Source organism: Tripterygium wilfordii, chromosome 17, assembly GCF_013401445.1.
Source record: "Tripterygium wilfordii isolate XIE 37 chromosome 17, ASM1340144v1, whole genome shotgun sequence".
NCBI lineage: Eukaryota > Viridiplantae > Streptophyta > Magnoliopsida > Celastrales > Celastraceae > Tripterygium > Tripterygium wilfordii.
This window is the reverse complement of record NC_052248.1, coordinates 3,366,775-3,393,105: the sequence shown is the minus strand read 5'-3', so window position 1 is coordinate 3,393,105 and position 26,331 is coordinate 3,366,775. Positions and strand designations below refer to the sequence as shown.

At 37.9% G+C, this 26,331-nt stretch overlaps 7 protein-coding genes across 10 annotated transcripts; 2 read left to right on the top strand and 5 right to left on the bottom strand.

Annotated features, from left to right (window-relative positions):
* Positions 1-1,583: 1,583 nt before the first annotated feature.
* Positions 1,584-5,711, top strand: LOC119982289 (cytochrome P450 76T24-like). The gene is made up of 2 exons (XM_038825593.1): positions 1,584-2,623; positions 5,061-5,711. The coding sequence occupies exons 1-2, from the start codon at positions 1,715-1,717 to the stop codon at positions 5,592-5,594; spliced, it is 1,443 nt and encodes a 480-aa protein (XP_038681521.1). The 5' UTR covers positions 1,584-1,714; the 3' UTR covers positions 5,595-5,711.
* A 703-nt stretch (positions 5,712-6,414) lies between these two features.
* LOC119981818 lies at positions 6,415-7,535 on the bottom strand. Its single transcript, XM_038824963.1, has 2 exons — positions 7,500-7,535; positions 6,415-7,101 (listed from the first exon to the last, which is right to left on the bottom strand). The coding sequence occupies exons 1-2, from the start codon at positions 7,533-7,535 to the stop codon at positions 6,415-6,417; spliced, it is 723 nt and encodes a 240-aa protein (XP_038680891.1).
* A 1,066-nt stretch (positions 7,536-8,601) lies between these two features.
* Positions 8,602-10,551, top strand: LOC119982882. The gene is made up of 5 exons (XM_038826473.1): positions 8,602-8,790; positions 8,893-8,945; positions 9,019-9,206; positions 10,015-10,144; positions 10,226-10,551. The coding sequence occupies exons 1-5, from the start codon at positions 8,643-8,645 to the stop codon at positions 10,355-10,357; spliced, it is 651 nt and encodes a 216-aa protein (XP_038682401.1). The 5' UTR covers positions 8,602-8,642; the 3' UTR covers positions 10,358-10,551.
* Positions 10,552-10,746: 195 nt separating this feature from the next.
* Positions 10,747-13,530, bottom strand: LOC119983145 (cytochrome P450 704C1-like). The gene is made up of 6 exons (XM_038826828.1): positions 13,165-13,530; positions 12,662-12,877; positions 12,295-12,585; positions 11,902-12,222; positions 11,286-11,489; positions 10,747-11,161 (listed from the first exon to the last, which is right to left on the bottom strand). Exons 1-6 carry the CDS (start codon positions 13,453-13,455, stop codon positions 10,973-10,975), a joined length of 1,512 nt encoding a protein of 503 aa, XP_038682756.1. The 5' UTR covers positions 13,456-13,530; the 3' UTR covers positions 10,747-10,972.
* A 644-nt stretch (positions 13,531-14,174) lies between these two features.
* On the bottom strand, positions 14,175-17,202 carry LOC119982535 (cytochrome P450 704C1-like). Its single transcript, XM_038825976.1, has 7 exons — positions 17,069-17,202; positions 16,849-16,959; positions 15,885-16,482; positions 15,499-15,783; positions 14,974-15,315; positions 14,687-14,890; positions 14,175-14,596 (listed from the first exon to the last, which is right to left on the bottom strand). Exons 3-7 carry the CDS (start codon positions 16,407-16,409, stop codon positions 14,402-14,404), a joined length of 1,551 nt encoding a protein of 516 aa, XP_038681904.1. The 5' UTR covers positions 16,410-16,482; positions 16,849-16,959; positions 17,069-17,202; the 3' UTR covers positions 14,175-14,401.
* LOC119982537 (2-methylene-furan-3-one reductase-like) lies at positions 17,189-20,323 on the bottom strand. 2 transcript variants are annotated; one of them, XM_038825981.1, is made up of 3 exons: positions 20,058-20,323; positions 18,217-18,703; positions 17,189-17,750 (listed from the first exon to the last, which is right to left on the bottom strand). In XM_038825981.1, the coding sequence occupies exons 1-3, from the start codon at positions 20,175-20,177 to the stop codon at positions 17,389-17,391; spliced, it is 969 nt and encodes a 322-aa protein (XP_038681909.1). In that variant the 5' UTR covers positions 20,178-20,323; the 3' UTR covers positions 17,189-17,388. The 2 variants fall into 2 exon arrangements, with proteins under 2 accessions (XP_038681909.1, XP_038681908.1); XM_038825980.1 differs by lacking the exon at positions 20,058-20,323 and adding an exon at positions 19,364-19,719.
* Positions 20,324-21,639: 1,316 nt separating this feature from the next.
* On the bottom strand, positions 21,640-24,823 carry LOC119982536 (growth-regulating factor 9-like). 3 transcript variants are annotated; one of them, XM_038825977.1, is made up of 4 exons: positions 24,390-24,823; positions 23,956-24,270; positions 22,636-23,148; positions 21,640-22,479 (listed from the first exon to the last, which is right to left on the bottom strand). In XM_038825977.1, exons 1-4 carry the CDS (start codon positions 24,430-24,432, stop codon positions 22,046-22,048), a joined length of 1,305 nt encoding a protein of 434 aa, XP_038681905.1. In that variant the 5' UTR covers positions 24,433-24,823; the 3' UTR covers positions 21,640-22,045. The 3 variants fall into 3 exon arrangements, with proteins under 3 accessions (XP_038681905.1, XP_038681907.1, XP_038681906.1); XM_038825979.1 differs by having other exon boundaries at positions 21,640-22,431; positions 24,390-24,822; XM_038825978.1 differs by having other exon boundaries at positions 21,640-22,434; positions 24,390-24,811.
* Positions 24,824-26,331: the final 1,508 nt, after the last annotated feature.

Genomic DNA, 26,331 nt, shown 5'->3' with positions numbered 1-26,331 from the left:
CAGATGCATCCTCTACAACTACTTCAGGACACCCTTCATCTTGCTCATCAACATGTACAGATTCCTGCGGAGCATCCTTCACAACTACTTCAGGAGACTCTTCATCTTGATGCTCAGATTCATGTTGGATATCATGCCCAGATTCTGCCTCTAAACCATGCTCAGACTCATCCTCTTCTTCATGCTCAGAATCAGTCGAAACCTCAACATCAACATCAACATCAACAACTGCTTGAGGATCAAGAATTGGACCTTCATAGAATATTGGTATCTCCACTGGATGCTCAACATATACGTGTACATGATCCTCTCCTTGTGTCAATTCAATCATTCGAAGAACATCTTGGTCATTCCTAAGAGGTCTTAAACCATCCTTAATACTATGCATTGGCATCAAGAAGCAGCAGTTCCTCATACTATTATACCCAATCTCTCTCAAACATTTCAATATTTCAATCAAAGAAAACCTCTCTGAATTACAATCTTGCCAAGTGCTCACATCCCCTCCAACATATTCCACTTTAGGAGGACTATTCTTATACACCATCTTACCCCCATGATGTACTATCATATTGAAGAGAATAGGAGCCATTAACCGACAATAACAATTGAAGTTCAAAACCTCCACGCCAATCAACCTAAATAATTTAAAAATAAACACTGAAGCATGAAAATAGCAAACAAAAAGCCCTGAAGCCATACCCAGTGTGTTTGATTGCCTAAATACACACCAAGATTCTAAGCCCCCACGTTGTACTCAACAGAACAAAGTAAAACAGGGTATCGACATTGATGAAATTAGGACTTACACGAGTAATGGAGGACGCGCGACCAAGATTGCTGAACCAGAACGAAATCGAAGCACCAATGGCGACGACGAACCAGAATGACTGAAAACGAGAGGGAGAGGGAGATGGAGGCAGATAGAGTCTAACGCGGGATGAAATGACCTAGGTTGCTAACCTCTTCAGGGTTTTATTTTTTTTTTTAGTTTTCTTTTTTCTAATTATTAAAATATTACATGTCACCACGTCAGTAAAATCCACGTCAGCAAAAAACGCTGATCTGTGGCCGCGATTAGCCATGTCAGCAATTTCCGGTAGAAATTGATCAGAAATTGACCGGAATGACCTAATTGGAAAAATTTAAGACATTGGGTGACCTAATTGGAAATTTTTTTGCTTAGGTGACCCAATTGCAAATGACCCTATCTTTGAGTGGTCTATCCGTACTTATCCCAAAAAAAAAATATGCTTATAGATTTCATTTTCAGCCAGATCCATTGAAAGTGATATATGTATGGAATACAACTCCTAAAACTAATAATTTAGCTCCTGTAATGGAGTAAATTTGTCAAAAGGTCTGCTCATTAAAAAAAAAAAGCCGGGAGAGACAAGAGAGAGAGATTTTCTCTTCCATGCTGAGTCAAGCCCTGCTAATTTGTCGATAAACGTCAATTTCACTCCAATTGAATGATTAAAATATATTATTAGGTACATCAGGATCCTTTCCAATTACTGGCTGATGAAAAGAAATAATATTCTTCTTCAAATTTTTTGAAGATGCATTGCACTTGCTTCGCCTCTCAAATGGCACATCTTTTCTTACGTACAGTTGAAAGCAATTGCATGAAACTGACACTTGCAAGAAATCCTCTTCCCTCTGCTTGCTATATACATAGGAAGTGCTAGGAACAGACTATAGATCCCCAAAAATGGACTACTTTACGCTATTAGCGCTGATACTTTCCTTTGCATGGACATGCTTTCATGTCTTCATGACCACAGGTCTGCGTGGCCGCCGGAAGTCCAGCCCTGCCATGTTGCCTCCTGGTCCTCGCCCTCTCCCAATAGTTGGCAACATATTTAAACTCGGCAACAAACCCCACCAAGCTCTAGCTGATCTCTCACAGACTTATGGTCCCATAATGACACTCAAACTAGGAGACATAACCACTATAGTCATGTCTTCTCCATACACTGCCAAAGAAGTATTACACAAACATGACCGAGCCTTATCTGACCGAGCAATCCCTGCAGCTGTCCATGCAAAGGATCACCACATCAATTCAATGGTTTGGTTGCCCCCGGCAGCTCATTGGAAGAACCTTAGGAAGGTAAGTGCCATGCACATGTTCACAGCACAGCGGCTAGATGCCAGTCAAGCACTTCGTCAGAAAAAGGTGCAAGAGTTGCTGGATTATGTGCTTGAAAGTTGCAGCAAAGGCCAAGCTGTAAATATTGGTCAAGCTGTATTCACTACTTCCCTTAATCTAATCTCAAACACCTTTTTCTCTATTGATCTATCACACTATCATTCTGAGTTTTCCCAAAGTTTCAGTGACATAACACGGGGTGTATTAGAAGATGTTGGAAGACCTAATTTTGCAGACTATTTTACCATCCTTCGAGTTATTGACCCACAAGGTTGCCAGAAACGGGTGAAGAATCACTTTGAGATACTACTTCATATTTTTGATGGTATCATCAACAAAAGGACACAGTCAAGTGATGTTTCCTCCACGTCCACTACGGCAAGCAAAGATTTACTTGATTCCCTCCTCGTTCTTGCCAAAGATCGTAATTCTGAATTCAGCTTGCTTGATCTTAAGCATATGCTTCTGGTAAGTACTTTTTTCAGCTGAAATTCACTGTTTGTAGTAGATTATACCGTTTACACGATACTCTTCATAAGTCAATTTACTTTTAACTAGAGAAAGGCCCTGGGGTAATGTACTTCCTATCAAGGTTATTGAAAATCAAACCGATCATCAAACCGAAAAAATCTTTGGTTCACGATTCAATGGTTTAACCCGGGTTCAAACCGGATTCAACGTAATAAATTATTATATATATTTAAAATATTTCATATTTTTATAATACTAATATGAAATAATTGAGACGGTTTGGTCCGGTTCTGACAGCTTTGCTTCCTATGGTCTTTTCAGATCTTAAAATTATATTGGGATGGCAATGGGGTAGGGGCGGATCATGGTAGCCCCTGCCTTGCACCTCCAAGGGTACGCCCCGCCCCCATCCCACCTTGCATGTCGAGATGACTTTTATGCCCAGTCCCCGTCCCAATCCGCGGATCCTCGACCGGATTTAACCCGCCCTGCCCGACCCCAATTCAACATCTTTGAAAATTGAAAAATTAAACTACACATCCAAGTGAGACTTCTAAGTGGTAGAGTAATGGACTAACCAACATACCAAAGCCACTTTTTTTGTTACACTTGCCAACTAATTAAAATGTTAGCTTTACATACCATCTATTTCCTATTAATGCACATACCAGCAATAACGGCCTGCAACTGTTCCTGTTCAACATGTTATAACTGCTATTGTAAACCGACCCTAGAGAGGAGTCAGTTGTCACTGATAATTGCCAGCCATTTTTTGGGTAGTTACAACTACTTTGGCTCTTCAGAGTTTGACGTCCAAAGGGTGGAAGCAAAGTGCACTTGATATCACCATGACAGCATGAAACTAGTAACTGAGGCTATGGTTGTTGATCAAGCTGTGATGCCTTTTGTCCAGCAAGTTTGGTTTAATACTCCACCTTCAGTTTGGTCTTTGATGCAAGGCGTCTTTTAGAGTCATGGCATAATGCTTAATCATGTTTTGTGTTAGAGTTGTTAGTTTATGTGCTCTTGTGTTGTATTATTTTGCTCTCTTGGGAGTGTGATCTGTGCTATTAATGAACAAATGTGTTCACTAGACAAGTTATCTGGATTGTTCCCGTTTAATGAAATCTAGGGTGCTTAGTCTTTAAAAAAAAATTCTATAATTCTATATAAAAAAACAATATATAACTTAAGGTTTAGTTGTTTAATTTTATACTTATTTTATAAAATCTTATCAACATTTATGAGTAGAGAGTCATATTATAGTTTTAGGGTTTTGTGCTAAGGTTTAGGGTTTAGGGATTATTTATGTTGGATTAAAGTTAAACATTCATAATTGAATATTTGGATTTAAAATAATGATTTAATGGGTATTGATTTTAAATTTTATATTATATACTTCTATAGTTTCATATATATATAACTTAAGATTTAGTTGTTTAATTTTATACTTTATTTTATAAAATCTTAAGGTTTTTAGATTTTATCAACATCTATGAGTAGAGGGTCATATTATGGCTTTAGGGGTTAGTGCTTAGGTTTAGGGTTTAGGGTCTTTAGGTTTTGAGATTAGGATTTAAGAATATAATATCATATTTAACTTAAGGTTTAGAATCCTATATTTTTATCAACATCAATTCAATTGACTTAGGAATAGAGACGATAGAGTCATATTTAACTTAGGGTTTAGGGTTTTAAGTTTTTACCTACATTTAGTAAATCTAATTAAGAGTATGGTAATATTATGTTTAAGGGCTTAGGGTTTAGACTTACCAAACAAGTTTAGGGGTTACTTTGATTTTAATAATAATATCAAATTAATATAGGTTTAGAGAAATAAATATTTATCTATGTTATGTTATATATAGAGATCTAGAACTACCCTCTAACGCTTTGTGTAACCAAAAATCCTATTTTGTATTCATTGAGATCTGTTGACTTTGTATACAATTTCATGGTAAATAAGTAATCTTATCTCATAGGTCCATTGTCATCTTGAAATTCTATAATAATGGAAATAGCAACCCTAGTTGCCATCTTTATATCTTGTTTACTTGTAAGTTTTACTGGGTATGCCTTATATACTGCTTTTGGGCAACCTTCTCAACAACTAAGAGATCCATTCAAGGAACACAGGGACTAGTTCAAGTAATGAGCCTCCCAACATTACTTCAAGCGAGATAATGAAAAATCATATATATATGAACATTATAGCGGCGCGGGATGCGGGGTGGGTTGCGAGGCGGGGGAGACATACCCGTCCCCCTGCAACGGTTGAGATTCTTTGCCCCGTCCCCGCCACGCACAAGTCTCGGATCGGAGAAAATCGACACCGATCGGTGACAACTACCCATTATTATGACTTTTATAGCGGTTTTGCTAGTTATGATCAGTTAAGCAAATTTGCAACTACTCACAGTTTTCTCTTCTTCAGGATTTTTTCATTGCAGGTACCGACACAACATCAAACACATTAGAATGGGCAATGGCCGAGTTATTACGCAACCCTGAAAAATTGGCAAAGGCTCAGACTGAACTCAGAAAAGTCATTGGTAGGGATGAAATAATTGAAGAGTCTAACATCACATCGCTCCCTTATCTACGAGCAGAAATCTGCGGCTTCAATGTGCCTAAAAGTGCACAGATACTAGTCAATATATGGGCAATGGGTCGGGATCCAAATGTGTGGGAAAATCCAAATTTATTCATTCCTGAAAGATTTTTGGAGGTTGACATTGACACCAAAGGTCGAGATTTTGAGCTCCTTCCTTTTGGAGGTGGCAGACGAATTTGTCCCGGAATGCCATTGGCTGTGAGAATGCTGCATTTGACGTTGGCTTCTCTTCTCCATTCCTTTGATTGGAAGCTTGCTGATGGATTGAAGCCAGAGAAGCTGGACATGTCTGAAAAGTATGGCATTACATTACAAAAGGCCCTTCCTCTCCTGGCTGTCCCTATCCAAGTATGAGACTAGCACAAGATTTTACTTTATATTCTAAATGGCAATGCATGTGTGATGAATATACTTTATTTGGCAAAGTTATCCCCTGTGAGTAGTCTTAAATATTAACTGCCTTTTCCCCCACATTTATGATCACAACTGAGGTACGATGAACCAACTCTATCACTCCACTTTGGCTCTCCCTTATACAAGAAGCAATATATATATAGTATGAGAGAAAAAGAATGATGCCAAAAGGCATTATTTTCAACCATTCTTTTGATTTCTTTTTCTTTTGGACATTTTTGTTTGCCCTATTGCTTCAAGCCCTTGGATGCATTCAAATAGTCTTGTACAAATTTCTTTAGCTTCTGGCATCATGTCTGGTGGAAAAGAAAAAGAAAAAGAAAGAAAGCAACTTGCCTTGTCCTTCTCTACTACTCGATCTGGATTTGTGAACATTCATTCACCAAGTCTGGCTTTAGATGTTGGGTCTGAAGTTAATCATTCACGCTTTGATGCAGTCCAGCCCCAAATGCATCACCAATGACAGTGATATGATGTTTGCAGCCATTTTTACGCACATTTGTGCTGAAGGAAATTTTCCAAATGCTTCGCCATCTCCATTTTATGATTGATAATCTAAAAATTGAAATCCTACTGTTGACAACTATCTAATTTATGATTAAGTAAACTCAAAAGCATCAAATATTCACAATATTAAATATCCAAAACAGCATATATAATTTAACTTAACCAAAACAACACCGTCATTCAAATCCAAAATAAAAAAGGACTGAATTAGATTTCCGGGAAAAAAAAAGGGTGGGATGAAAGACTAATGACATCAATGAAACTTTTGTCTCTTGCAATTGTAGGAACCTGATTGTTTAGCAGCTGCTGCATTTGGATTACTGTTGACCGTCTCGGGAGGAATTTCAAAGGGTTTCAACAATGTTGTAGGAGGATTTGTCCACCTAGGAAGTGGTGGCCCTGAATCAATTAGTGTCTGAAGGAGAGGACCTGCCTCCATCACAGCTTGCAATAACTTGCCCTTTTGAGGCAATGCTTTTCCCTTCACAACACTTTCAATGACAGCATCAACATTACGGACCAAACCTGCAGATGGGTTTGAGCCAGTAAAGGGTTGATTCACAAAAGCACCAGCACCCAATTGTCCAGAGTAAGTTGCAGCATTGATGCTCCACGACGAAGAAACAGCGTCGAAAAAGGAATTAACAGGGGGAGACCCGCCATGTGAGTAGTGACTATTGTTATTAGTCTCAGAGAGAGCACTGTTGGATTCAGTTATGATTGAGTTTTCTTTTTCTGGTAGCATTTCAGTAGGGTTTGAAGGCATGAACATGTTAAGTAATCTCTCGTATCGGTCTCTTTCTTGGTGAACAAGCCTTACATAATTGATCAAATGATTTATGTCTTCCTTCTGCCTATGTATTTGCTCACTTGCTTCTGTCTTCAGTGACTCTAATTCAATAGTTTTATACACAACTTTCTGCTTCAACTCATCAATGGTCTGTAATTAGTGTCACATAACAGATTGGTCAGTGTCAAGAAGAATTTTATCAAACAGTTGATAAACTGAACAATTTAACAAAAATATATCTCAAGAACATATGCAACAGTTCATACGTATCTAAAGTCTTAAACCCTAAACTGTACGGTCGGTAATTTTATAAATTTACAAGCTCCGTTAACATGCCAAGAAAAGAATACGCATAGAGTGCAAAATAGATAACTTGACATCAAAGAAACACTAACATATGAACCAAATATGAGGAAAAAAAAGATCAAAATGGGTATAAAAAAATGAAAAACCAAACATGGATTACACAATTGATGACGAAACAGAAGCTTGAATATATGCCAGAGCAGAAAAGATAAAAGAGGGGAAAGATAGAAACGAAAACACACCTCCTGATAATTCCATAGAGGACGGAATCCATCCATTATACCAACCAAAGCTGCTGCTAATTCTCTCTTATTAGCACAAGGAAGATAGTAGGGGAGAGACCAACACAGAAATTTTTTCCTTCTTAATGCACACATTTTAATTTATCTTTGGTAACCAATCTCAAAGACTTTCCCAAATTACACTAATTGATTCCCTCCATTTTTATCCTGCAATTTTTGATTATCTATTTTTGGTAACCAATCACAATCCCAAAAATTCTCATATAAGTTTTTTTCTACATACTATACATATGTGTGTGTGTAAATTAATTACAAGCTTGATAACGTACACCCCAGTCCATACTCCATATGAGTCATATCTTACGTTTTTGGTATAATATACTTTTATAATTAATGTTGAAGGATGCTTGCTTGAAATAGTTAGTTTTGAATTATGAGAGGATAGACCTTTGGATTTAGACGTAATCACACACGTAAACATAAGCTAACCACCCAAGGATGAACATATTTGGTCGTAAATAAATCGTTCCAGATACTGAATCTAAGTTTAACTCTCAACATTAGCATCTAACGATTATCAAAAACTCGTCATCAGTACGTTGAACGATTTATTTTGGACTAGGATGGACTCCAATTTTTAGTTATAATTGTAGTTACAATGCTCCCTCAAAACCATGTTAAATCATGGTTTCATTCTTTTAAAAATGATATATTAAAGTTTAGAGTTATGGATCAGAGTTTAGGATTTCAGATTTATGATTTAAATTTTAGTTTTTAAGATTTCGTGTTTAGAATTTAGAATTTATTCCAATATTATAATTATCAAAATATTCAAAAACACTTAATTTATGATTGAAAATAATTTTGGAGGAAAATTGAAACTACAATTTTATCCGCTATCCCATTTATTTTCGACCAACATCAACATATATAACCTTAACCTGCTCTTAGAGGTCATGGGCTAAGTTTTCCCCAGTCCAAAATCAAAAATGGGCCTCCGTTTTAATAATGCGGATCTCTACCCATATACAATTACATGGACCCTGGCCCATCTTGTGTGGCATTCAAAATGCATCAGTACTGCAAAATCAGGGTCTAGGGTTTTAATCCGACAAGAAAGAAACAGAGAGAGGCAGCAGAGAGATGGGAGGGAAAGGAAGGAAAAGGAGAGAGAAGAATTACAGAGCAGCTCATGGAGGGCACACCAGACTCCCACCTCCACCTGATCCTTCACAAGTAGACGCCTTGCCCTCCAAACTTCGCAAGATCATGTCCTTCGCTCCTCGTGATGGTGCCCCATCAATCTTTTTCCTAATTTTTTTCACTGAAAGAAAATGTTGCTTTGTTCGTTCTTGTTTCAGTTAACATCTCTAAACCTTGTGTATCTTTCCAGGCTCTGCCAAGGATGCTCAAGAGAAGAGGAAAAGAGATGGCGATGATCACAAAGTAAGTGCTTCAATGATTCTCTCTTTCTCGTATATATTTTCGGAACGCTTATGCTAAATAATTGTTTGCACAGAAAGACAGTGTGAAGAATGTGGTTAATGAGGAAGCTAGAAGGGATGATAGTGATAATGAGATTGCTCGTAGTAATAACGCCAATGAGAAGAGAAATAAGAAGAGGAAGAGGAAACAAGTGACCGACTTGAGGTTTGGAATAGCGGAAGAGCTTGGCTCTGTCTCTAAGAGAAAGGAGCGTAAGAAAAAGTAGGTATTATGTTTTTGTTTGTTTTACTGTAAATACAGATGTCAACTTCTCCATTTTCTTCCTGGAACTTCAAAAACTCTGTTGCTCATTACTTTCAGTATAGAAATGAGTAGAAGATTAAATTTTTTTGAAGGGTTAAATCCTTGTGAAAACAAGAGTGTATCCCTTTCTGGTATTGACATGTTGTCCTGTTGTTGATTGATGTAAATGGCCTATACGGTCTCCTGATTACATGGGCTTCTTCTGCTAACTACGTTGTGTGACCCATTTGTGATGTTGTCCATGAAGTTGCATTTTAAAATTCCTTAAGCTGTTATTTAATAGACTAGCTATTTGTCTGAAATCATGGTATGTGAAAATATGCTGGAAAAGATTATCATAAGCTATCTACTATTTGTCGTTTCATTGATATTTACATTATATTGCTTTAAAATTTAGTTATTGGGTGAAATTATTCCCTCTATATATGGGTAAATAATATATATATCAAGTATCAACTTCTCATAATATACCAAGATTTACACATGCATGAATTTTGTGACTTTCCTCCCAAGTTTTTGAAGAGTATTATGGAAACGCTTAATGTGGATTATCTCATTAGCCTTCTGCAAAGGTACACTTTACATTTTCAGGAGAAAATCAGCATGTTAGTAACCAGTTATTGTTTTTCAAAATACTTTGAAAAGAGCATCATTCATGTATGTAGGCGCTAGCAATATATGGTTCCCATCTTTGAAAGCTTGGCTCTATTCTTTTGGTCCTCCTGCATTTATTTAAAAGATGACAGTCAGTTTTAAAATTTTGTAGGTATTTCGAAGAAAAGAAAAAGAAGAAGAAGAAAGCTGAAACGAAAGATGTTCTTAATTTCCCCGGACATGAGAGTATAAAATTTGGAGAAGTGGTTGAAGCTCCACCAAAGTTGGCTGTGATACCTAAGGTAGCATTGTAAGCTTTTATTTCACACAGAATAAATTTAACGTTTGGTGTAAACTGGAAATTTTATCCTCTTTTTCTGCAGGCATTTAAGAGCGCCCAAAATGCTTCACAAGAGAGGCTTCGTTTAAAGGCTATTGAGGACTACAGGAATAGGAAAGGATGGTCATCAAGACCAGGGCTTCACCTTCCTCGTCCCGTGACTACTTCACCATAACTGTAATTAATTTGTGCACACATGACAGCATAGTTTGTGTCTACAGCTAATAATAGTTTATACTCTGTACTTTCCTATGCTTTTAGTCAATTTTTGATCTTATTGACAAATGAGAAAATTGTGACATAATAAGCATAATCAACTTGATCAAATCTGGTTTTTGTGGAATGTATACAATCATTATTTACATGCTAGCCATATCTGCAATCTTTTACTTAAAAGTTCTTTGGTGCTTTTCAGTTTCATTCAATACTGTTATCATGTGTTATCCCTATTTCTGTCAAGATGGAGGAGGGTTGAGAGCATGGAGGGGTGTGTGTTTTGTGAAAGGTGGCGCGTTGGTAAACTGTTTGTTGCGTAGCTTACTGATCAAAGAAAAAAGGTGAATATAGGAGCCATTGCAATTTATATATGTCATTTCCTGTTCAATAGATGAGTGATTACAGCCATATTGTCTTTATAAGGATAGATCAAGGCTTGAGTAATTACATTCAGAAACGGCAAGCATGATGTTTTACAAAGTAAACTTCAGCATCTATAAGGGGCCAAAACATGGAGGCCTCTACCTTACCTTATTTTCATATAGAGCTTCAAATATGTATTTTACAAAAAAAGTCATCTTTGATCTCTGTAAGAAGCCCGAACATGGAGTCCTCCATCAATGTGCAGATTGATCATTGTCCTATAGTTGACTGTTTTGTTGCTGTCACCGAGTTCGAACACAAAACAACCTAACAAGACAGCAGAAAAGATCTTCATTTGCCTATAAGCAAATTCCTTCCCCAGACAAATTCGCGGCCCTGCCTGTGAAACAACATAAACTCGACTTTTAGTTTCATGAAGTCAAGCAGAGTCTACAGCCACAACAGTTGAATTGTTTGTTTGTTATGTCGTAGATATCATAAAGATTCTCGGACATTTGATTTACCTGGAAAGCTGTAAACTTGAAGGGACTCTCTTGCTGGAACATACCGTCCTCATTGAGCCATCTCTCTGGTTTGAACTCCTCTGCATCATCACCCCATAAGAATTTCATCCTTCCCATTGCATAAGGTTGGTATGCCACCATATCTCCTTTCCTTACACTAAATCCATCTGGTAATGTATCATCGGAAAGGCAAATCTTTGCATCCTATTACCAAGTTTTTTTAAAAAAAATATTGGAGTCAAATAGAGTTGTGTCTAAACAAAATTGCAGCACTCACTAGGAACTCTTAAAACCGAGCTGGTCAGGGGTGAGACCCTACAGTAAAACACAGAGGTGACCTAAAAAGGGCACGACATTTAAAGGGAACTTCAGCTGGTAATGTATCACTATCATCGGAAAGACATCATCTCGAGGTGCATGCTATTGGGAAAAAATTGTGGTTAGAAATACATATCAAACATCAACAGACTACTAGGGAAACAAACTACAATGGGGGGGGCTAAGTGTTAATGGAGACTACTAAAGCGGTTTGGGAACATGAATGTTACCCAAATATAAGGAAACGGGTTGGCAAATGGACTGTGACTTCAAGAAAAGGAAGGAAAAAGGTGCTTACCACTGGCACGGAAGGATAGAGTCTAAGAGTTTCGGTTATAGCTGCATGGAGATATTGCAGCTTTTCTAGAGCTTCTTCATTGACATGTGCCGAATATTCTTCAATACGTTTAACTTCTTTCACTTTAAGGGCTTCTTTAATTTCTTGAGCAACCTTATCTTGTATTCCAGGATTCTTACATAGCATGTAGATGAACCAGGATAGTGCGGCTGCAGTAGTGTCTTTCCCAGCTATTATGAAGTTTAGTATGATATCTCGTAGGTAGGTTGGATCAGTACCACCTACTTCAAGAAACCTAGACAAGATGTCTTCTTTCTTCACCTGCGTCAAATTCCAAAGTTAAATGGTGTATCTACAATTGACTACAAGGAACGTATTTGAGAGGTCACTCACAGAGGAATTGTCCTGTAACCTGTCCATCTGTTCAATCTTACTATGTATTAGCTTGTACACGAAATCATTGACCACTTTAACATTTTTCTTTAATGCTGCTTCAGATCCAATGTTTAAAAACTTCTTAATCTGCCAGAAGATGTCAACGTATCGCCAAAGGGTCATAGCACTCGCATTATCAAAAGCATTGCTAAAACTTGTGCCTTCTTCATTTGATCCAAGCATACTGTCTAGCTCAACTCCAAAAGCAACTTTAAATATCGAATCCAAAGTCGATTTCATAAACAAATCCTACATAAATTAGTAGGGTTAACACATTCACCAGCAAATAGGATAGTAAGTATCTGAAAATTTTGAAATTACCCACTTGTATATCCATAATTTGGTTGGATTTTGCAGCTTCGGAGACAATATTAGCAAGTTTTGTGGCATTTTTCAGGAAGACCATGCTGCTGAAATCCCTTAGCATCCTCGTAGAGAATTCGTAGCTCGAAATCTTTCTCTGTTGGCGCCACTTATCACCATCAACTGTGAAAATTCCATCCCCTAGCAAACCCCTTAGGATGTTGTAGTTATACCAGCCCTGCAACAGGTATCATATCTAACACTTTTAACCTTTGTCCTGGTAAAAAAGTCAAGGCAGTGTCTCTTAATATGAAAATGATTCATTGGGTTCAACTGTTTAGGCATATTCCTCAAATTTTCTGGGTTTGATCACTATACATACATCCCTTTTTTTTTTTCTAATATTTTGGTTTAGCACAAAATATCAATTTGGGATCAAATCAAAAGTGAAATACCAAGCCATAATTCAGGAAAAAAAAATAAAGAAAGTAGACAAACCCTAACAGCCAGATTGTGAATAATTACCTTGCCATAATTCTCAAAATTGGTTTTGAGTATGTACTCAACATTTGCAGGTTCAGCGGTGTAGATTTCACTCCTAAAAGGGGCAAGAAGCCTGTATGTCTTGTGCTTAGCAGTAAGTTCTGTCATAAAATGGTGCAACCTATTGAAATTGAGTATCTGATTCAATTTTGTGCCGGCAACGGGATGGTACTTTCTATCCTTCTTCTTGTGCGATCGGATAGTGAACAGAGATAAGAGTAGTACACCCAAAGCTGCTGCTGTAAAGACAATTGGCTTCCACAGGAAATCCATGACACCACGAAGAAGAGAAGGCACCACTGATTATGTGAAGGAAGGGAGTGGGTCTTGTCCAAATTCTCATCTTTTGTCCAAATTTTCATCTTTCTTTATTGGCCTATGTACAGTGTTTTAGAAGACGAAGACCATTGACGATGACTCGTGAAATGAAAGTCTTTTTCCTAGTCACTCTTTTAGGTATCGTAGCGCCCACAGGCTACAACTCACAAGGGATGGGCCTGGCCCTCTTGTTATCTTGTGGGTCCCGGCCGTTGAATCCAATGTTTTACATATCGGTATCGTCGTAATTAGGAGTGGAAAAAAAATAAGGTTAAGATCGATTATAGGTTAGACAATAACATTTATTTACGAAATATTTATACGTTCGGATCCTAATTTGGATTAGATTTCACATCTACTTAATTGATCAAATCCGAATTGATTTAAATTTGGACAAGTAAAACCGTACAATAATTTAATCCGGGTTAGAGTCCGGACAAGTAAATTGAACAAGATTTATATGTTTGAACCCGAACTCGGTTTTAAACTGGACAAAAATTTTATGTTTGAACCCGAATTTCAAACATATAACTTATGTCAAACTTAATTTAATTCGAATCGGACAAATTACGTCATCCGGGCCGGACAACATCCGGATGACAACATTTTTTATCACCCCTAATAGGAATCATACCAATCAGACGACTAGCTTGCAGTATAATCGGTCCAACCAATGGTAAAGAAATTGATCTGTTGGTATTCCATTTCAATAATTTGCAGTGTGTAACTGCACAACTAACAAGTTAGAGAGATTCCTTTCGTTTGAATAAAGAACTGGGTCTTCCTTCTTTCTTAGAAATGACATTCATATGCTAAGGTTGAATATACATGCATACTACAAATGGCTCAGACACCAACAAAGTTTATGAAAGGCGAGAACTTTTATCATGCTTCAGATGCTTCAAATTCCAGAACTTGTCCTTGGAACTGCACATACATGGAGGCCTCCATCAATGTGAAGAGTGATCATAGTTCTGTAAGTTACAGTTCTTGTTGCATCAGCCAATTTGAAGCGGAAGAAGTGTAACAGTGCCATTGATACTATCTTCATCTGCCGATAAGCAAAGTCCTTGCCTAGACAGATTCTAGGACCAGCCTGCAATAGAAAAAGAAAAGGCACAAGTAAAATACATAAGTATCTACTGATAAAGAGTCCAAAAGATATCGCTGAGATAAAGATACGGACATGAAATGCTATAAATTTGAAAGGCGATTCGGGCTGGAAAACTCTGTTGCTGTCGAGCCATCTCTCCGGACGAAAATCCTCTGCATCTTCTCCCCATAGATGAGGCATCCTCCCCATTGCATAGGCCATGTAATACACTCCATCTCCTTTTCGAATTTTAAAGCCATCGGGAAGTATATCATCTGCCTCCGCAAACCTTCCATCCTTGAAGAGTGCATCAAGAACATCATAATATAGACATATTACTGATATATCATGTCGTAAAACAAATAGGAAGACAAATTTACCACAGGAACTGCAGGGAATAGTCTTAAAGTCTCTGTCAATGCTGAGTGCAGATAATGCATTTGCTCAAGTGTTGAGTCAGTTATCTTGTCCATGAAATCATCAATACTTATTGCTTCATTCTCTTGACTACCAGTGACCTCTCTCACTTCTTGTGCCACTTTCTCTTGGACTAGAGGGTTCTTGCAGAGCGCGTAAATAAACCATGACAGAGTATTCGCACTACTATCTTTGCCAGCGATAATAAAATTCAGAATTATGTCCTTCAGATATCGATCGTTCATTTTTTCTGGATCCTTTTCGCTCTCCACCAAGAACCTTGACAGTATGTCCTCCTTGGCATTCTTGAATTATCAAAAATTCAGTCTTCATTAACAACGAAATTTGCATGGTTATGACATTATACCATCAATTCTATGACATCAATCTAAATTTATCAATTTTACGAGATCATGCCTATGTATATGCAATTGACTATTTTGTCTCAACTCATAAAGATATGTTACCTAAAAATAACATGAACTCACATTACTTAGTTGCCTCAGAAGCAGGTTCCTTCTAGTACTAATGACATTATTCACGAAATTATCCATGAGTCTGACATTCTTCTTAAGCGAGGCTTCAGAACCAAGGTTAAGCAGTCTTTTTAGCTTCCATAATGGATCAACATAGCGCCAATAGATTAGAGCGTTTGACTCATCAAAGGCTTTCATAAAATCAGTTGCCTCTTCACTTGAACCCTCCAAGCAATTCAATTCTACTCCAAACCCAACTTTGAATATGGAATCCAAAGCACATCTCATGAAGATATCCTGCAAAATAGAACTGAATTCATGAACAAATCTTGCAGAATAGGATATCACACAAACCTAGTAAGTGCAGACTGATCAGTCAAATTTGTTGTGGTACTCACTTGAATGTCAAAGCTCTGACCTGCAATAGCAAGGTTGGAAACAACCCTAACCAGTTTAGCGGCATTTGTTCTGAACACACTACAGCTAAAATCTCTAAGAACTCTAGTTGAGAACTCAAAGCTAGCAAGTTTCCTCTGCTGCCTCCACTTATCTCCATCAACCGCAAAGATCCCATCACCAAATAGACCTGACAAAATTTCTTGATTATACTTCCCTTTGGAATACTTGTCAAAATTAGTTTTCAGTACATGCTCTATGTTCCTTGGATCAGTTGTGTATGCTACGCTCTGCCCCGGACCGAGGAGCCGGAAAGTAGGATGTTTCCTGGAAACTTCAGTTTGGTGGTCATAGAGTTTCTTGAAGTAGATAAGCTGGTGAAAAACTGTGCCTTTCACAGGTGGGTATTGAGGATTATTGATGGCTTGGTTACTGAAGACATGGAGTAAGAGATGTAAGCAGCAGCTTACGAAGAGAACTAGTGGTGTTGCGGCTATGGAGATGAAGATGATCGAGAGAGCTTCCATCCCTTGTGAAACTTGAGAAGCCGATGGTCAATGGTCATGCTATCTTCTTGAACTATATTTGTATGTACACAAACTGTTCAATTACGCATTGAAAATGAAATGAAAGAAAATATAATCCAAGCAAGCCAGCAAAAAGTCAAAGTTTTGGGTGGTGCCGAAAAGTGGACTTTTTTGTTTCTGACATCTATTTGGCTTTTAAATATTACTAGGATTTTTTTAAGTGAAGGATAATGACATTTTCCCAAATTTCAACAAGAAAAATGAAACCTTGAGATAATGGAAGAATATATAATTCATAAAAACAGAGAAAAAAACAAATGAATGTGTTCAAGTGTCTTGGATTTGGGTTTATGGAGCTTTCAGGTTACTTTCCCTTACAGTAATGCCACCAGATATATGTTTAAGAGGTAAATTCAAACTACTCAGTATGAATATTTACCTGATTCTCTACGTTTCACATCATGGTTACCTCCCTTGGTAGTTTCTGCAGCATCTTGTGCATCATCACCTTGTCACAAAGTTGTCATCGGTTCTCGTTAAAATAGCATCCCTGTAATATTTATTGATAGTATCAGCCCTACTAATTCATTAGTCATGTAACATCATAACACATCATACATCCTGTGTAGAAATCAAATGAAGTTTTATGCTTCCCTGACCTGTTATGAATGGTATAGATCCAGGAACAAGTAAATCCCCCAGATTATCAGCACGCAATTATGATCTATGAAACTGAATGTGGTTCATCCAGAACCCAAAAAACAAAGAAGAAAAATTAATTAACAATTGTCACAAACACTTCAAATATTATTTTTTTTAAGAGGACGGTACAAACAAATCTTAACAGCATCCTCAGTTATAGCAGAGGAAATCCATAACACAGAAACTTCTATATTTGTTTTTTGATACATCATGCTTTTCATTCTACTGCAGCGCCGACAATTCAAGGCTTCCATTCTTTAAGTACTTGGGGCATGCATCAGTAAACAACGTTGACAGACATCTTTTGTGAGATCACTTCAGCCATGGGATTGTTCCTGCTCTCCCAAGAAGCAAGAGAAGGGACATTATCTGGACGGAAGAGAGATATAACAACCTTGCCCCTGGCTCTTCCAGTTTCCAAATACCGAAAAGCTTCAACTACATCCGTAAAATAATATGGGCCTGTAGGATCAATCACAGGCTTGATTTTTCCAGTCTCCAAGTATGGCCTAAGTTGCTCGAGGTTTTCCCCAGAGACCGTTAAGCTCGAATAAATTGCTTTTGGATAAGATGGAGGCCATGTTATGTCAACTATTGGTGCATCATCCTTGGCCACCACAAAAGAGTTCTTGCTGTCACCTGAAGATGACTAGTTTTAATTGATATGGAGGAAAGATAAACAGATAAATAAATAACAATTGAGAACAATTCATTGACAACAAAAATGACAATAATTATTGTTAGGTCTTAGTATAACTGACCAAGACCTCTGTCTCCTTAAAACTGCTAAATCTCATATCAGATTATCAAATTTCAACATTTTCTATGTCGCACCAACTCTTCAATAGTTCATCTACCAATCTCCACGCTGTTTAACATATACAACAAGGGTACCTATGTCGAAAACAACTTCTGCTTGCAGGTAGTTCTAAACAACCACTCTTTATTTTATTTCCTAAATCTTAAAATGCGCCTTTATTAGTTTGATCAGAGGAGTAAATCCTTCCATGTAAGGAAATTAAGTTTGACAACTGGAGGTAAAAGACTGCATTACAAATTAAAGCGACAGAAGCTGCAATCAACTATGATTAGGCAAAAAACTTACCAATTGTATCATAAACGAGGTCATATTTGTCTTTAATATCTTCATATCTAGTCTTCGTGTAGTCAACAACTTCATCTGCTCCCAAGTTTTTAACAAAATCTACCTTTGGGGTGCTACAAGTAGCCACAACATGAGAAGCTCCAAACAAGAACTTGGCCATCTGAACCACCAAACTTCCAACACCACCTGCTCCTCCAATCACAAATACTGTCTGTCCCTCCTTAAAACCTGCAACTTTGAAGCCTTCTATTGCAGTCTGAGCAGCTAATGGCAAGCTGGCAGCCTCCTCAAAGGAAAGGTTTTTTGGCTTTATAGCCACCAAGTGCTCCTCCACAACAGTAAACTCTGCTAATGTTCCAAGTTGCTTTAGTTTTCCCTCTGCATTAAAATCTTGTATGTTTCCATAAACCTCATCCCCTATATTAAATTTTACAACACCACTGCCTTTGGAAACCACAACACCAGCCATGTCACACCCAGGAACTACCTGCAAAACAGTCACAACTTTTTTACTAATATGATTGGAAAACTATCATGTCATGGAAGAGAGACTAGAAACTTCTCGGCTTATTAGATTCTATTTTCAGTGTAGAGGAATGCTTTTCAGCACCATTGTGATAAAGTCGTCCCAAATTGTTAGACATTTACCGTGTTATGTCTTATAGGTGACTTATAATGTACTTAAGCCGTCGCAAGAAAGCCCGACATCTTGACCTAATCAGCACAAACAGAAATTAAAGAAAATGGCAGCTGCAAGAACCAATGATCACATGAGCACTTGCACGAGGTACTAATTCAATTTCCATCCGTATTAAAAAAACTAATAATATAAAAGAGCCAATCATCATGTGTTCCTTTTGTTTCCCTGAAAAATTTACATCAAAACACCCTTGAAAAGCCTCTACCACCCACCCTTCATGACCATCAGCTATATTATCTCTCATTTTGGAATTACATAAGTTATCTTTTGAAGGAAGCTAACTAGTTAGCATAATTAGTTTATAGACTCAATACCATCACCTAATGTTAGCCAATCCATGCGAAACAATTCAAACCAATGACTTGAAAAAATCAGGCAGCTAATTCAAGAAAACCAAGCCCATATGAGCGTACTATTCTAATGATTGAGGTCAATATTGAAACTCACGGGAAAGTCTGAAGGAAATATAGATTGTTGACGCCTTTTGGAATCTATAGGGTTCAAAGCAGCAGCTCGAACATGAACAAGCAGCTGGTTATGCTGGGGAGTGGGCAGGGGGAAGTCTCCTAACTGGAGAACTTCCTTGGGACCATACTCCTTATAGAACCAAGCTTTCTCCATGTCTATATTCCTCACAAAAGAAACTGCCTCTTCTCCTCTTTATATAGACCATGAGATGCTTCAACAGTTTTGCAAACTATTTACTGGATAAGCATGCCAGAGAGAGAGAAGAGAGAATGTAGAAAGATCTTAACATGTGTGCCTCTTTTGCTGAGAGGTTGAGATCAAATGAGTTGTTAATCAAGTCATCTGATCACATTTAATCGCCAGTGTCACATGGTGCTGTCTTCTTTATTTTCAAGCATAATAACACCAATGGGACCACCAAAAGCCCCTAATTTGTAAACAGAAAGTGATAAATAATGCATAAATTTATCTCATGTATGAAGTTAATATGACTTCTGCAGTAAGCTATCTTTTTCCAGCTGGTTAGTCCAATTACCATCAGTCCTTTGAAAATAGGGGCAACCGAAATTAGCTTACAAAAACATCTGCAGTGCATAGATGGAGGAAACAGATATAAAAATCTGACATAAATGCAGGATAGAGACCACACAACTAGATGAGATGATGGGCATACCTTAACTAGAATTGCTCGGATTGGCCATTGTATGCATTGTCCATTCCAGTGGAGGGAATAAGCCAGGGCGAGCAAGAAATGCGGAGGCCAGATGATCTCTATCAATATCCCAACTACCATTCTCTATAGCAGAATCAAAAGCCTAGTAGTTCCAGAATTGCAGTTAGACATCTGTTTCAAAACTGTCCTATTCCTGGGATAAGCAGCACCACATGATCGATTTTCATGACATCGAGGAAAGAACGAAAAACACAGTCATAGCTTCTCCAATCCTCCCTATCTCTGTCAATCCAAAGGACAGTCACAATCCATATCCTCATGGGTTACATCAATGCTATATCAAGATGATAGAATATTCTCTTCAAAAGTGTGCCAAATATATCGCTACAAATTAAAGATTAGAAATCTATGGAAAACCAAATATACTTTCCGCTTAGCACTTGAAGAAGAGTCGACAGATTGAACCTGTTAATACTTTATAGTCCTCAATGGGCCAACAATCTTCAATGGCAGCCAACTGTAATTGTGCAATTTCAAGTAGTAACGTATGTGTGTTTTAGCCTAATATGGATAGTCAAACATTTAGTCGAACACCTACAGTGCACAGAAAACTCGTTCTCACCAGAAACAGAACCCAATCTATATCTTTTTCAGGCAGTCATTCCTAAACAAAAACGTCTCGGACAAACACATGATGGATGTTTGTTGATTTTGTGATAGCAAGAAGATAGAAGAAGATCAGAAAGTAGAGATGGAAGAAGGAAGAAGAAGACGAAGAGAATAGAGTGAAAAGCATACATACTGTCATTTGAATTTACAAATAAGCTGGGCCATTAAAACTGAATATTGCAATGGGCCAGCTGAGACAACCTAAGCCCAAACATAAGAAAGGACCAGAGTAAAGCCTAAAGAGAAAAGCCTCATGGACTTGAAGCATGAGAAGGGCTCCGAAGACAGGAAGCTCCTCGAAGAAAGACTGAAGCGCAGCGGAGAACTTCAGAGATGGTTGAAGACGACAACAATTTGAGAAAGACAATCCTATGAAGACGACCCAAGGAATACCCTTATCTTAACAATGTTTGCATGTTCGCATGTCAAAGATCAAGCAGGTTTTGGTGAGTCTTTCTTTTAACTTCCGAGTCCCGTGTAACTTTTCTTCTGTAGAAAAAAAAGGCCGGAAAATACAAATATGTCGTGAGAAACTAATAAGATCACACATCGAGAAAATTAAAGTAGGAACAACAATAGATAAGAAAAATCCACAGCCTACCCTAACACATTAAGATCGATTTTCTGAGTCTAAGTGAAGACGTTGATTGTAGAAGAACAAATTCGTATGAATCTTTGACCTAGAACAGAGTCAACAGACATCTTAATTTGTTTGCCCACTAGAACAGAGTGAACAGATATCTTAATTTGTTTGCACTTGTGGGCGCTACAGCCTACAAGTCTATCCAGAATCCAACCCATGATTTTTTTTTTATGCTTATGCTTCATTAAGATAGTCAATATGATATGCACATTTCCAGTTGCAATTCTTCATCATGAGAGAAGGTATTTCAAAATTTTACGGAAACCAGGATCCCAATAAATGTGCACCTACACTAGAAGGTTCCATTCCCTTGCATGTCACTTGACCTTGAACGCCAGACAACAAATGTAATTCAAGAATCAAGATAACAGAAATTCTGCAGAGTTCCTACCTTTTAATCAAAAGGGCAGTAATGGCTGCATAGGTATAGCATACAAAAGAAAGAAGTACTAGAAGGCAATGCATATCCATTTCTTAGATTTTCTGTTACCTATCAGACAAGTTTCTACCAATGGAACACCACTACTAAGAATTTTTCTTTTTATAGAAGAATACGAGTGATAAGTCTGAGAAGTCATTCCTGTTTTCTCTGAAAGAACCTCAAAGTCGATCTTAGATTGGTTGCCATCAAACGAAGGATCTCGAAATCACGAGCTATAGCCATTGATACAATAAGCTATGATGAAAAGTTACTGATTTCATAGCAGGTCATGGTGTCGCTGATGGTTGTGTCGCTGCTGCCACTGGTATCACACTTTTCATCGTTACTAGCTCCTTGAGGTCTTGTGATTGACATGGATAGACAAGTGTTTAGGCCTCTGCTATCTTCTTTGTTAGGCAGCATTGATATAGGAGGCAGCCCAGATGTACCTGAGGCGGCAGCAGCAGACGGTATGGAAACTTCAATGTGCTTCTTTGAACCTCTGTGCATGTGTAGCCTGCAATACTTCTTGTAGGGCACAACATCCCTGTGACATCGCCACTTCTTTCCATCTGTTCTTCTACACCTCCCCACTTCAAGTTCAAGGTCACTTTTACCAAGCGATAAGCCCGTGGAACCTACTACTGAAGGGGGCAAAGAAAAGGAAGTTAATGAATCATCTTCTATAACTGCAAAATAATCCTAAGTTCACAGACCAATCAAACGGGAATAAAGGTTCTAGCAATGGAGAACATAATTTTTGAAAAATCAGCTTCACAAATATCATTTGAAGAGGCAATAATTAATTTGATTCCATGACATAAGAAATTGGATTAAAATGTTACCCTGAAGTACACTCTTAGGGGAGAAGCCAAATCCCAGAGAGATACCATTACCAGCAATCGTGACCTCCTCACTCATCCGTTTCCTGTTGATGATACTGTTGTGACTCATGTAGTTGCTATTGTGGTTTGTTATATTGCTGCAGCACCTGGTGTTAAAGGAGGTGGATGCATAAATAGGTGGAGCCTCTATGGTAGTAATGTCATCCCTGCCACCAATGAAACTAATTCCATCATTCTTGCTACTAGTTTGCTCTAAAGAATGATTTGTGTTCGAATTTTCTGTATCTCCTTTTGATTTATTGGGTGGTGTTGCATCAGGAGGAGAAGCAAGTTGGGAAGCTTCCACAAGCTTTCTTGAACGACAACCTCTGTGCATGTGCCGCTCACAGTACTTCTGATGTGGAACCACACTCCTACTACACCTCCATTTCTTCCCATCTGTCCTCCGGCACCTCCCTGGTTCTGGATCCATCATAGTCCTCAGATCAAGCTCCTCAGGACTGAATCCTACAACTGCGGCAAAAAAAATATAAGACCACTTTTCTTTTAGCCAAACAGATCTTTTTTTTCCATTTAATTAACAGAAAACCATAACATTAAAAGAAGAGGAATTCATGTGAGCCCTAAATGCTCCCCAAGTCCATTTAACAATACTTGGAGCCGCCGCCATCCAGTTAGGAATATAGTTCTAAACATCTCATCAAATTTAAGACCTTATGGGGAAAAAAAGTGTTTATTCAGCAGAAAGGTATCAAACAATTCAAAGTAATAAGCAGTCTTTTCCATTCAACAAAAAAAAAATTCCAGAGTAACAAACAGAATTATGCCCATGTGGCCATGTCTATCGAGGGCAAAAGAAACCTAACCCAGTTCAACATCAGACAAAAGAAACAAAGGTGCACAATTTTCTTTTATTGCTGTATCTGCTGATAAAATATCATTTATTAAGTCTCTTTTTTTCCCTGTTTAATCTCACACTTTGGTTTGGGACCCTTTGGGTAGGCATAGGTCGTTCCAGAGTCAATTTTACTTGATTTAACTCTTTAGAAACAAAATAGATAATAAAAGACAAACAAATTCATCTTGTTTCATCAAAACAATAAACAATCCCAAAATTTCAAATCTAAAATTTTCAAGCAAACCTCATCGATTACCCCACAAGAACACAGAACATAATCAAACTATAGGTAAAACCCTATCTCAAATTCCTGGATTACACAAGAAACAGACAAAAACAAAACCCAGAATTCAAAATCTACCTCAAAACTCAAATCTCCACTAATAGCGAAAAGCAAAGAAATATGAGAAATGGTGACTTACAGCTTGGGAATTGCTTGTAGATACCACCACTAGCTGGACCAAGTGAGGCAACCACACTTTTCCAAATCGGAATCAGAAGCTGAGCAGGGACATGGAGTCCAGCTGCTATGTACTTGAATACCAGAGCTTGCTTTTGCAGCTCATGCAACTGGGCTGGCGTGAACACAGGCTTTTCATGCTTCATCATCACAGGTTTTGTTCTCGGACTCGGGTCAGCACCACTACTCAAACAAAGCTTTATCGACGGCTGTCCTTCATTCTCTCCTTCCATCTTCGCCGTTCCTCCCACGTCACCCCTTCCCCGGGACCCACCATCTTTGCTTCCCCAACAAAATTAAATTAAATTCATATTCGAAATTTCAAATCAACCAAACAAAGAATTCAAAGCTTCATCTCTTCAAAATTAGGGTTACAGAGATGAACAATAAATGTACCGGAGACTGAAGGAGACGCAGTTCGTTGTCGCTGAACCTCCATCTCTGCCTGTAAACTCCTTCAAGCTGGACCTGGACGAGAAGAGTAATGGACGGACTGAGAGTATTAACAGATACGGAAGCTTTTTCTAAAGCGAATTTGAAGGCCAAAACAGAGCATTCATCCATCTATCCATAAAAGCGTGACCTCTCCTCTCACACAGACAGAGAGAAAGTGTCGAGATTAAAGCGGTGTCAGAATCTCTGACGATGTCAGCCTGCTTTGTTTGCAGTCGATGGCAAAACTGGTAAAAAAAAACACGGCAACGAAAATCAAATCTCCAGTCGTGATTTAGAGCGTGTGATACACGCTCAGGTTTATGTGGGATGAGGACCATGAGGTAGAAACGTTGGAGATAGATTCCACGCCCCATGTCAGTGCTTGTCTGGCACTAGCGATATGCAGAGGATGACACGTCAATGTGTGAATCCCGCACTCTCTGTCTGTCTTCGTTTGCATGAAATGGGACCCAAAATGGGCTTTGTCCTTTGACAGATGGGCCTTGTCAGTAACAATAAGTGACCAAGTGCTCTCTTAGTCTCTTACCTTCCGCCTTCCGGACAAAATTAAAAAAAGAGTCCGACCCAAAGGACTGACCGTTAGCATTCTCGGGTTGGGCTGTTAATATATGGGCCTATAAAAGACTGACCTTAAATAAGGAGCATATTCAAGCCCAGCCCGACCTGAAGTCCAAATTTTCTTTCATATTAGAATTTTAAATATCATCTTTCTTTCTTATATTCACATTCATGACATAATTTACTAAGGGGGTAATAACTAATAACACCATTGGTCACGGAATAATATGACCCAATTCAATTTGACAGGGGCAGATCTAGAAAATGTTATGAGGGGAGGGGAGGGGAGGCTGGGTAAATAGGAGAGAGCGAAAAGGTTTACAAAGGTTCATAGGTAGCGCCCTCAAAAAATTTTACAGTTATTTATAGATATCTCATAAAAAGTCCAAATATATTCATATATTAATATGATGATGAAGTCTTACAATTTAATTTTCAACTCCAAGAGCCCAACTCTTAGTGCTCTCTCTTCAATTGCATACTCTTTTGCCTAGTCTAGAACTAGTTAAGAGAGTCTATGAATTTCGGATGCACACAGATAAGGAGAGACCTCTCACCTCCGGCTTTGAAGAAGGACAATAGTACAATGAATTTGAGAATTGGTTGGTAGCGACCTCTCAACAACGATTTTGAAGAAAATTAGATGGAGATGTCGGGGCAAGTTCTCTTGATGAAATCTACTATCTCGTATGAGGTTTAGGGGAAAGAAATTGGTTTCTTATTACTTGTGGAAAGTTTGGCTTATTAGAACTTGTGGAGAGTTGGACTTATTAAGGCTTACTTTGTATTAAAAGAAATGAGCTTATATTGAGATTTGGGTATATTTACTAAATTTTTTTCAAAAATTGAGGTATTGGCTCCTCCCATGCAACTCAGTCATCCACTTTTCAAACCTTTCAAGTTAAGTATCTAAATTTCAAATTATTCTAGTTTACTCAATCCAACAGATTTCTTTATTTTCAAACGATCAAACCATTGACGTGATTGAGAAAATTAAAAATCAATTGAATTTTACTTATGTTGCCTGACACATGGTGACTTGGAATTTGATTGAAATGGTTGAGAAAAGTCAAAATCAACTTAATTTCACCTATGTGGCCTAACACATGATGACTTGGAATTTGATTGACGTGGTAGAGAAAAGTCAAAATCAAGTTAATTTTATTTAGGCGCCCCAACCCATGGTGACTTGAAATTTCTTATATTTTCTCAACCCCGTAGCTATTTAACTGCTCGAAAAGACAAAAATCAACCCATATAAGTAAACTGAAATAATTTTGAAATTTCAATACTCAACTTAAAACGAATGACCGAATTGAACTGA

What these genes read in the sequence shown, in the direction of transcription:
- LOC119982536 (XM_038825977.1), bottom strand. Translation starts at nt 24,432, where the DNA reads ATGGAGGTTCAGCGACAACGAACTGCGTCTCCTTCAGTCTCCG. An exon ending in CTACAAGCAATTCCCAAGCT is followed by an intron (nt 23,149 to 23,955) that starts GTAAGTCACCAT and finishes TTTTTGCCGCAG; the next exon opens with TTGTAGGATTCAGTCCTGAG. An exon ending in CCCTAAGAGTGTACTTCAGG is followed by an intron (nt 22,480 to 22,635) that starts GTAACATTTTAA and finishes ATTATTTTGCAG; the next exon opens with TTATAGAAGATGATTCATTA.
- LOC119981818 (XM_038824963.1), bottom strand. Translation starts at nt 7,535, where the DNA reads ATGGATGGATTCCGTCCTCTATGGAATTATCAGGAG. An exon ending in CTCTATGGAATTATCAGGAG is followed by an intron (nt 7,102 to 7,499) that starts GTGTGTTTTCGT and finishes CACTAATTACAG; the next exon opens with ACCATTGATGAGTTGAAGCA.
- LOC119982882 (XM_038826473.1), top strand. Translation starts at nt 8,643, where the DNA reads ATGGGAGGGAAAGGAAGGAAAAGGAGAGAGAAGAATTACAGAGCAGCT. An exon ending in AGAAAGGAGCGTAAGAAAAA is followed by an intron (nt 9,207 to 10,014) that starts GTAGGTATTATG and finishes AAAATTTTGTAG; the next exon opens with GTATTTCGAAGAAAAGAAAA. An exon ending in AGTTGGCTGTGATACCTAAG is followed by an intron (nt 10,145 to 10,225) that starts GTAGCATTGTAA and finishes CTTTTTCTGCAG; the next exon opens with GCATTTAAGAGCGCCCAAAA.
- LOC119982537 (XM_038825980.1), bottom strand. Translation starts at nt 19,537, where the DNA reads ATGGAGAAAGCTTGGTTCTATAAGGAGTATGGTCCCAAGGAAGTTCTC. An exon ending in TATTTCCTTCAGACTTTCCC is followed by an intron (nt 18,704 to 19,363) that starts GTGAGTTTCAAT and finishes ACTGTTTTGCAG; the next exon opens with GTAGTTCCTGGGTGTGACAT. An exon ending in CCTCGTTTATGATACAATTG is followed by an intron (nt 17,751 to 18,216) that starts GTAAGTTTTTTG and finishes AGTCATCTTCAG; the next exon opens with GTGACAGCAAGAACTCTTTT.
- LOC119982289 (XM_038825593.1), top strand. Translation starts at nt 1,715, where the DNA reads ATGGACTACTTTACGCTATTAGCGCTGATACTTTCCTTTGCATGGACA. An exon ending in ATCTTAAGCATATGCTTCTG is followed by an intron (nt 2,624 to 5,060) that starts GTAAGTACTTTT and finishes TCTCTTCTTCAG; the next exon opens with GATTTTTTCATTGCAGGTAC.
- LOC119982535 (XM_038825976.1), bottom strand. Translation starts at nt 16,409, where the DNA reads ATGGAAGCTCTCTCGATCATCTTCATCTCCATAGCCGCAACACCACTA. An exon ending in TATTCCCTGCAGTTCCTGTG is followed by an intron (nt 14,891 to 14,973) that starts GTAAATTTGTCT and finishes GCACTCTTCAAG; the next exon opens with GATGGAAGGTTTGCGGAGGC. An exon ending in TCAAATTTATAGCATTTCAT is followed by an intron (nt 14,597 to 14,686) that starts GTCCGTATCTTT and finishes TTTCTATTGCAG; the next exon opens with GCTGGTCCTAGAATCTGTCT.
- LOC119983145 (XM_038826828.1), bottom strand. Translation starts at nt 13,455, where the DNA reads ATGGATTTCCTGTGGAAGCCAATTGTCTTTACAGCAGCAGCTTTGGGT. An exon ending in TCTATCCTTCCGTGCCAGTG is followed by an intron (nt 11,490 to 11,901) that starts GTAAGCACCTTT and finishes ACTTGGTAATAG; the next exon opens with GATGCAAAGATTTGCCTTTC. An exon ending in TCAAGTTTACAGCTTTCCAG is followed by an intron (nt 11,162 to 11,285) that starts GTAAATCAAATG and finishes GTTGTTTCACAG; the next exon opens with GCAGGGCCGCGAATTTGTCT.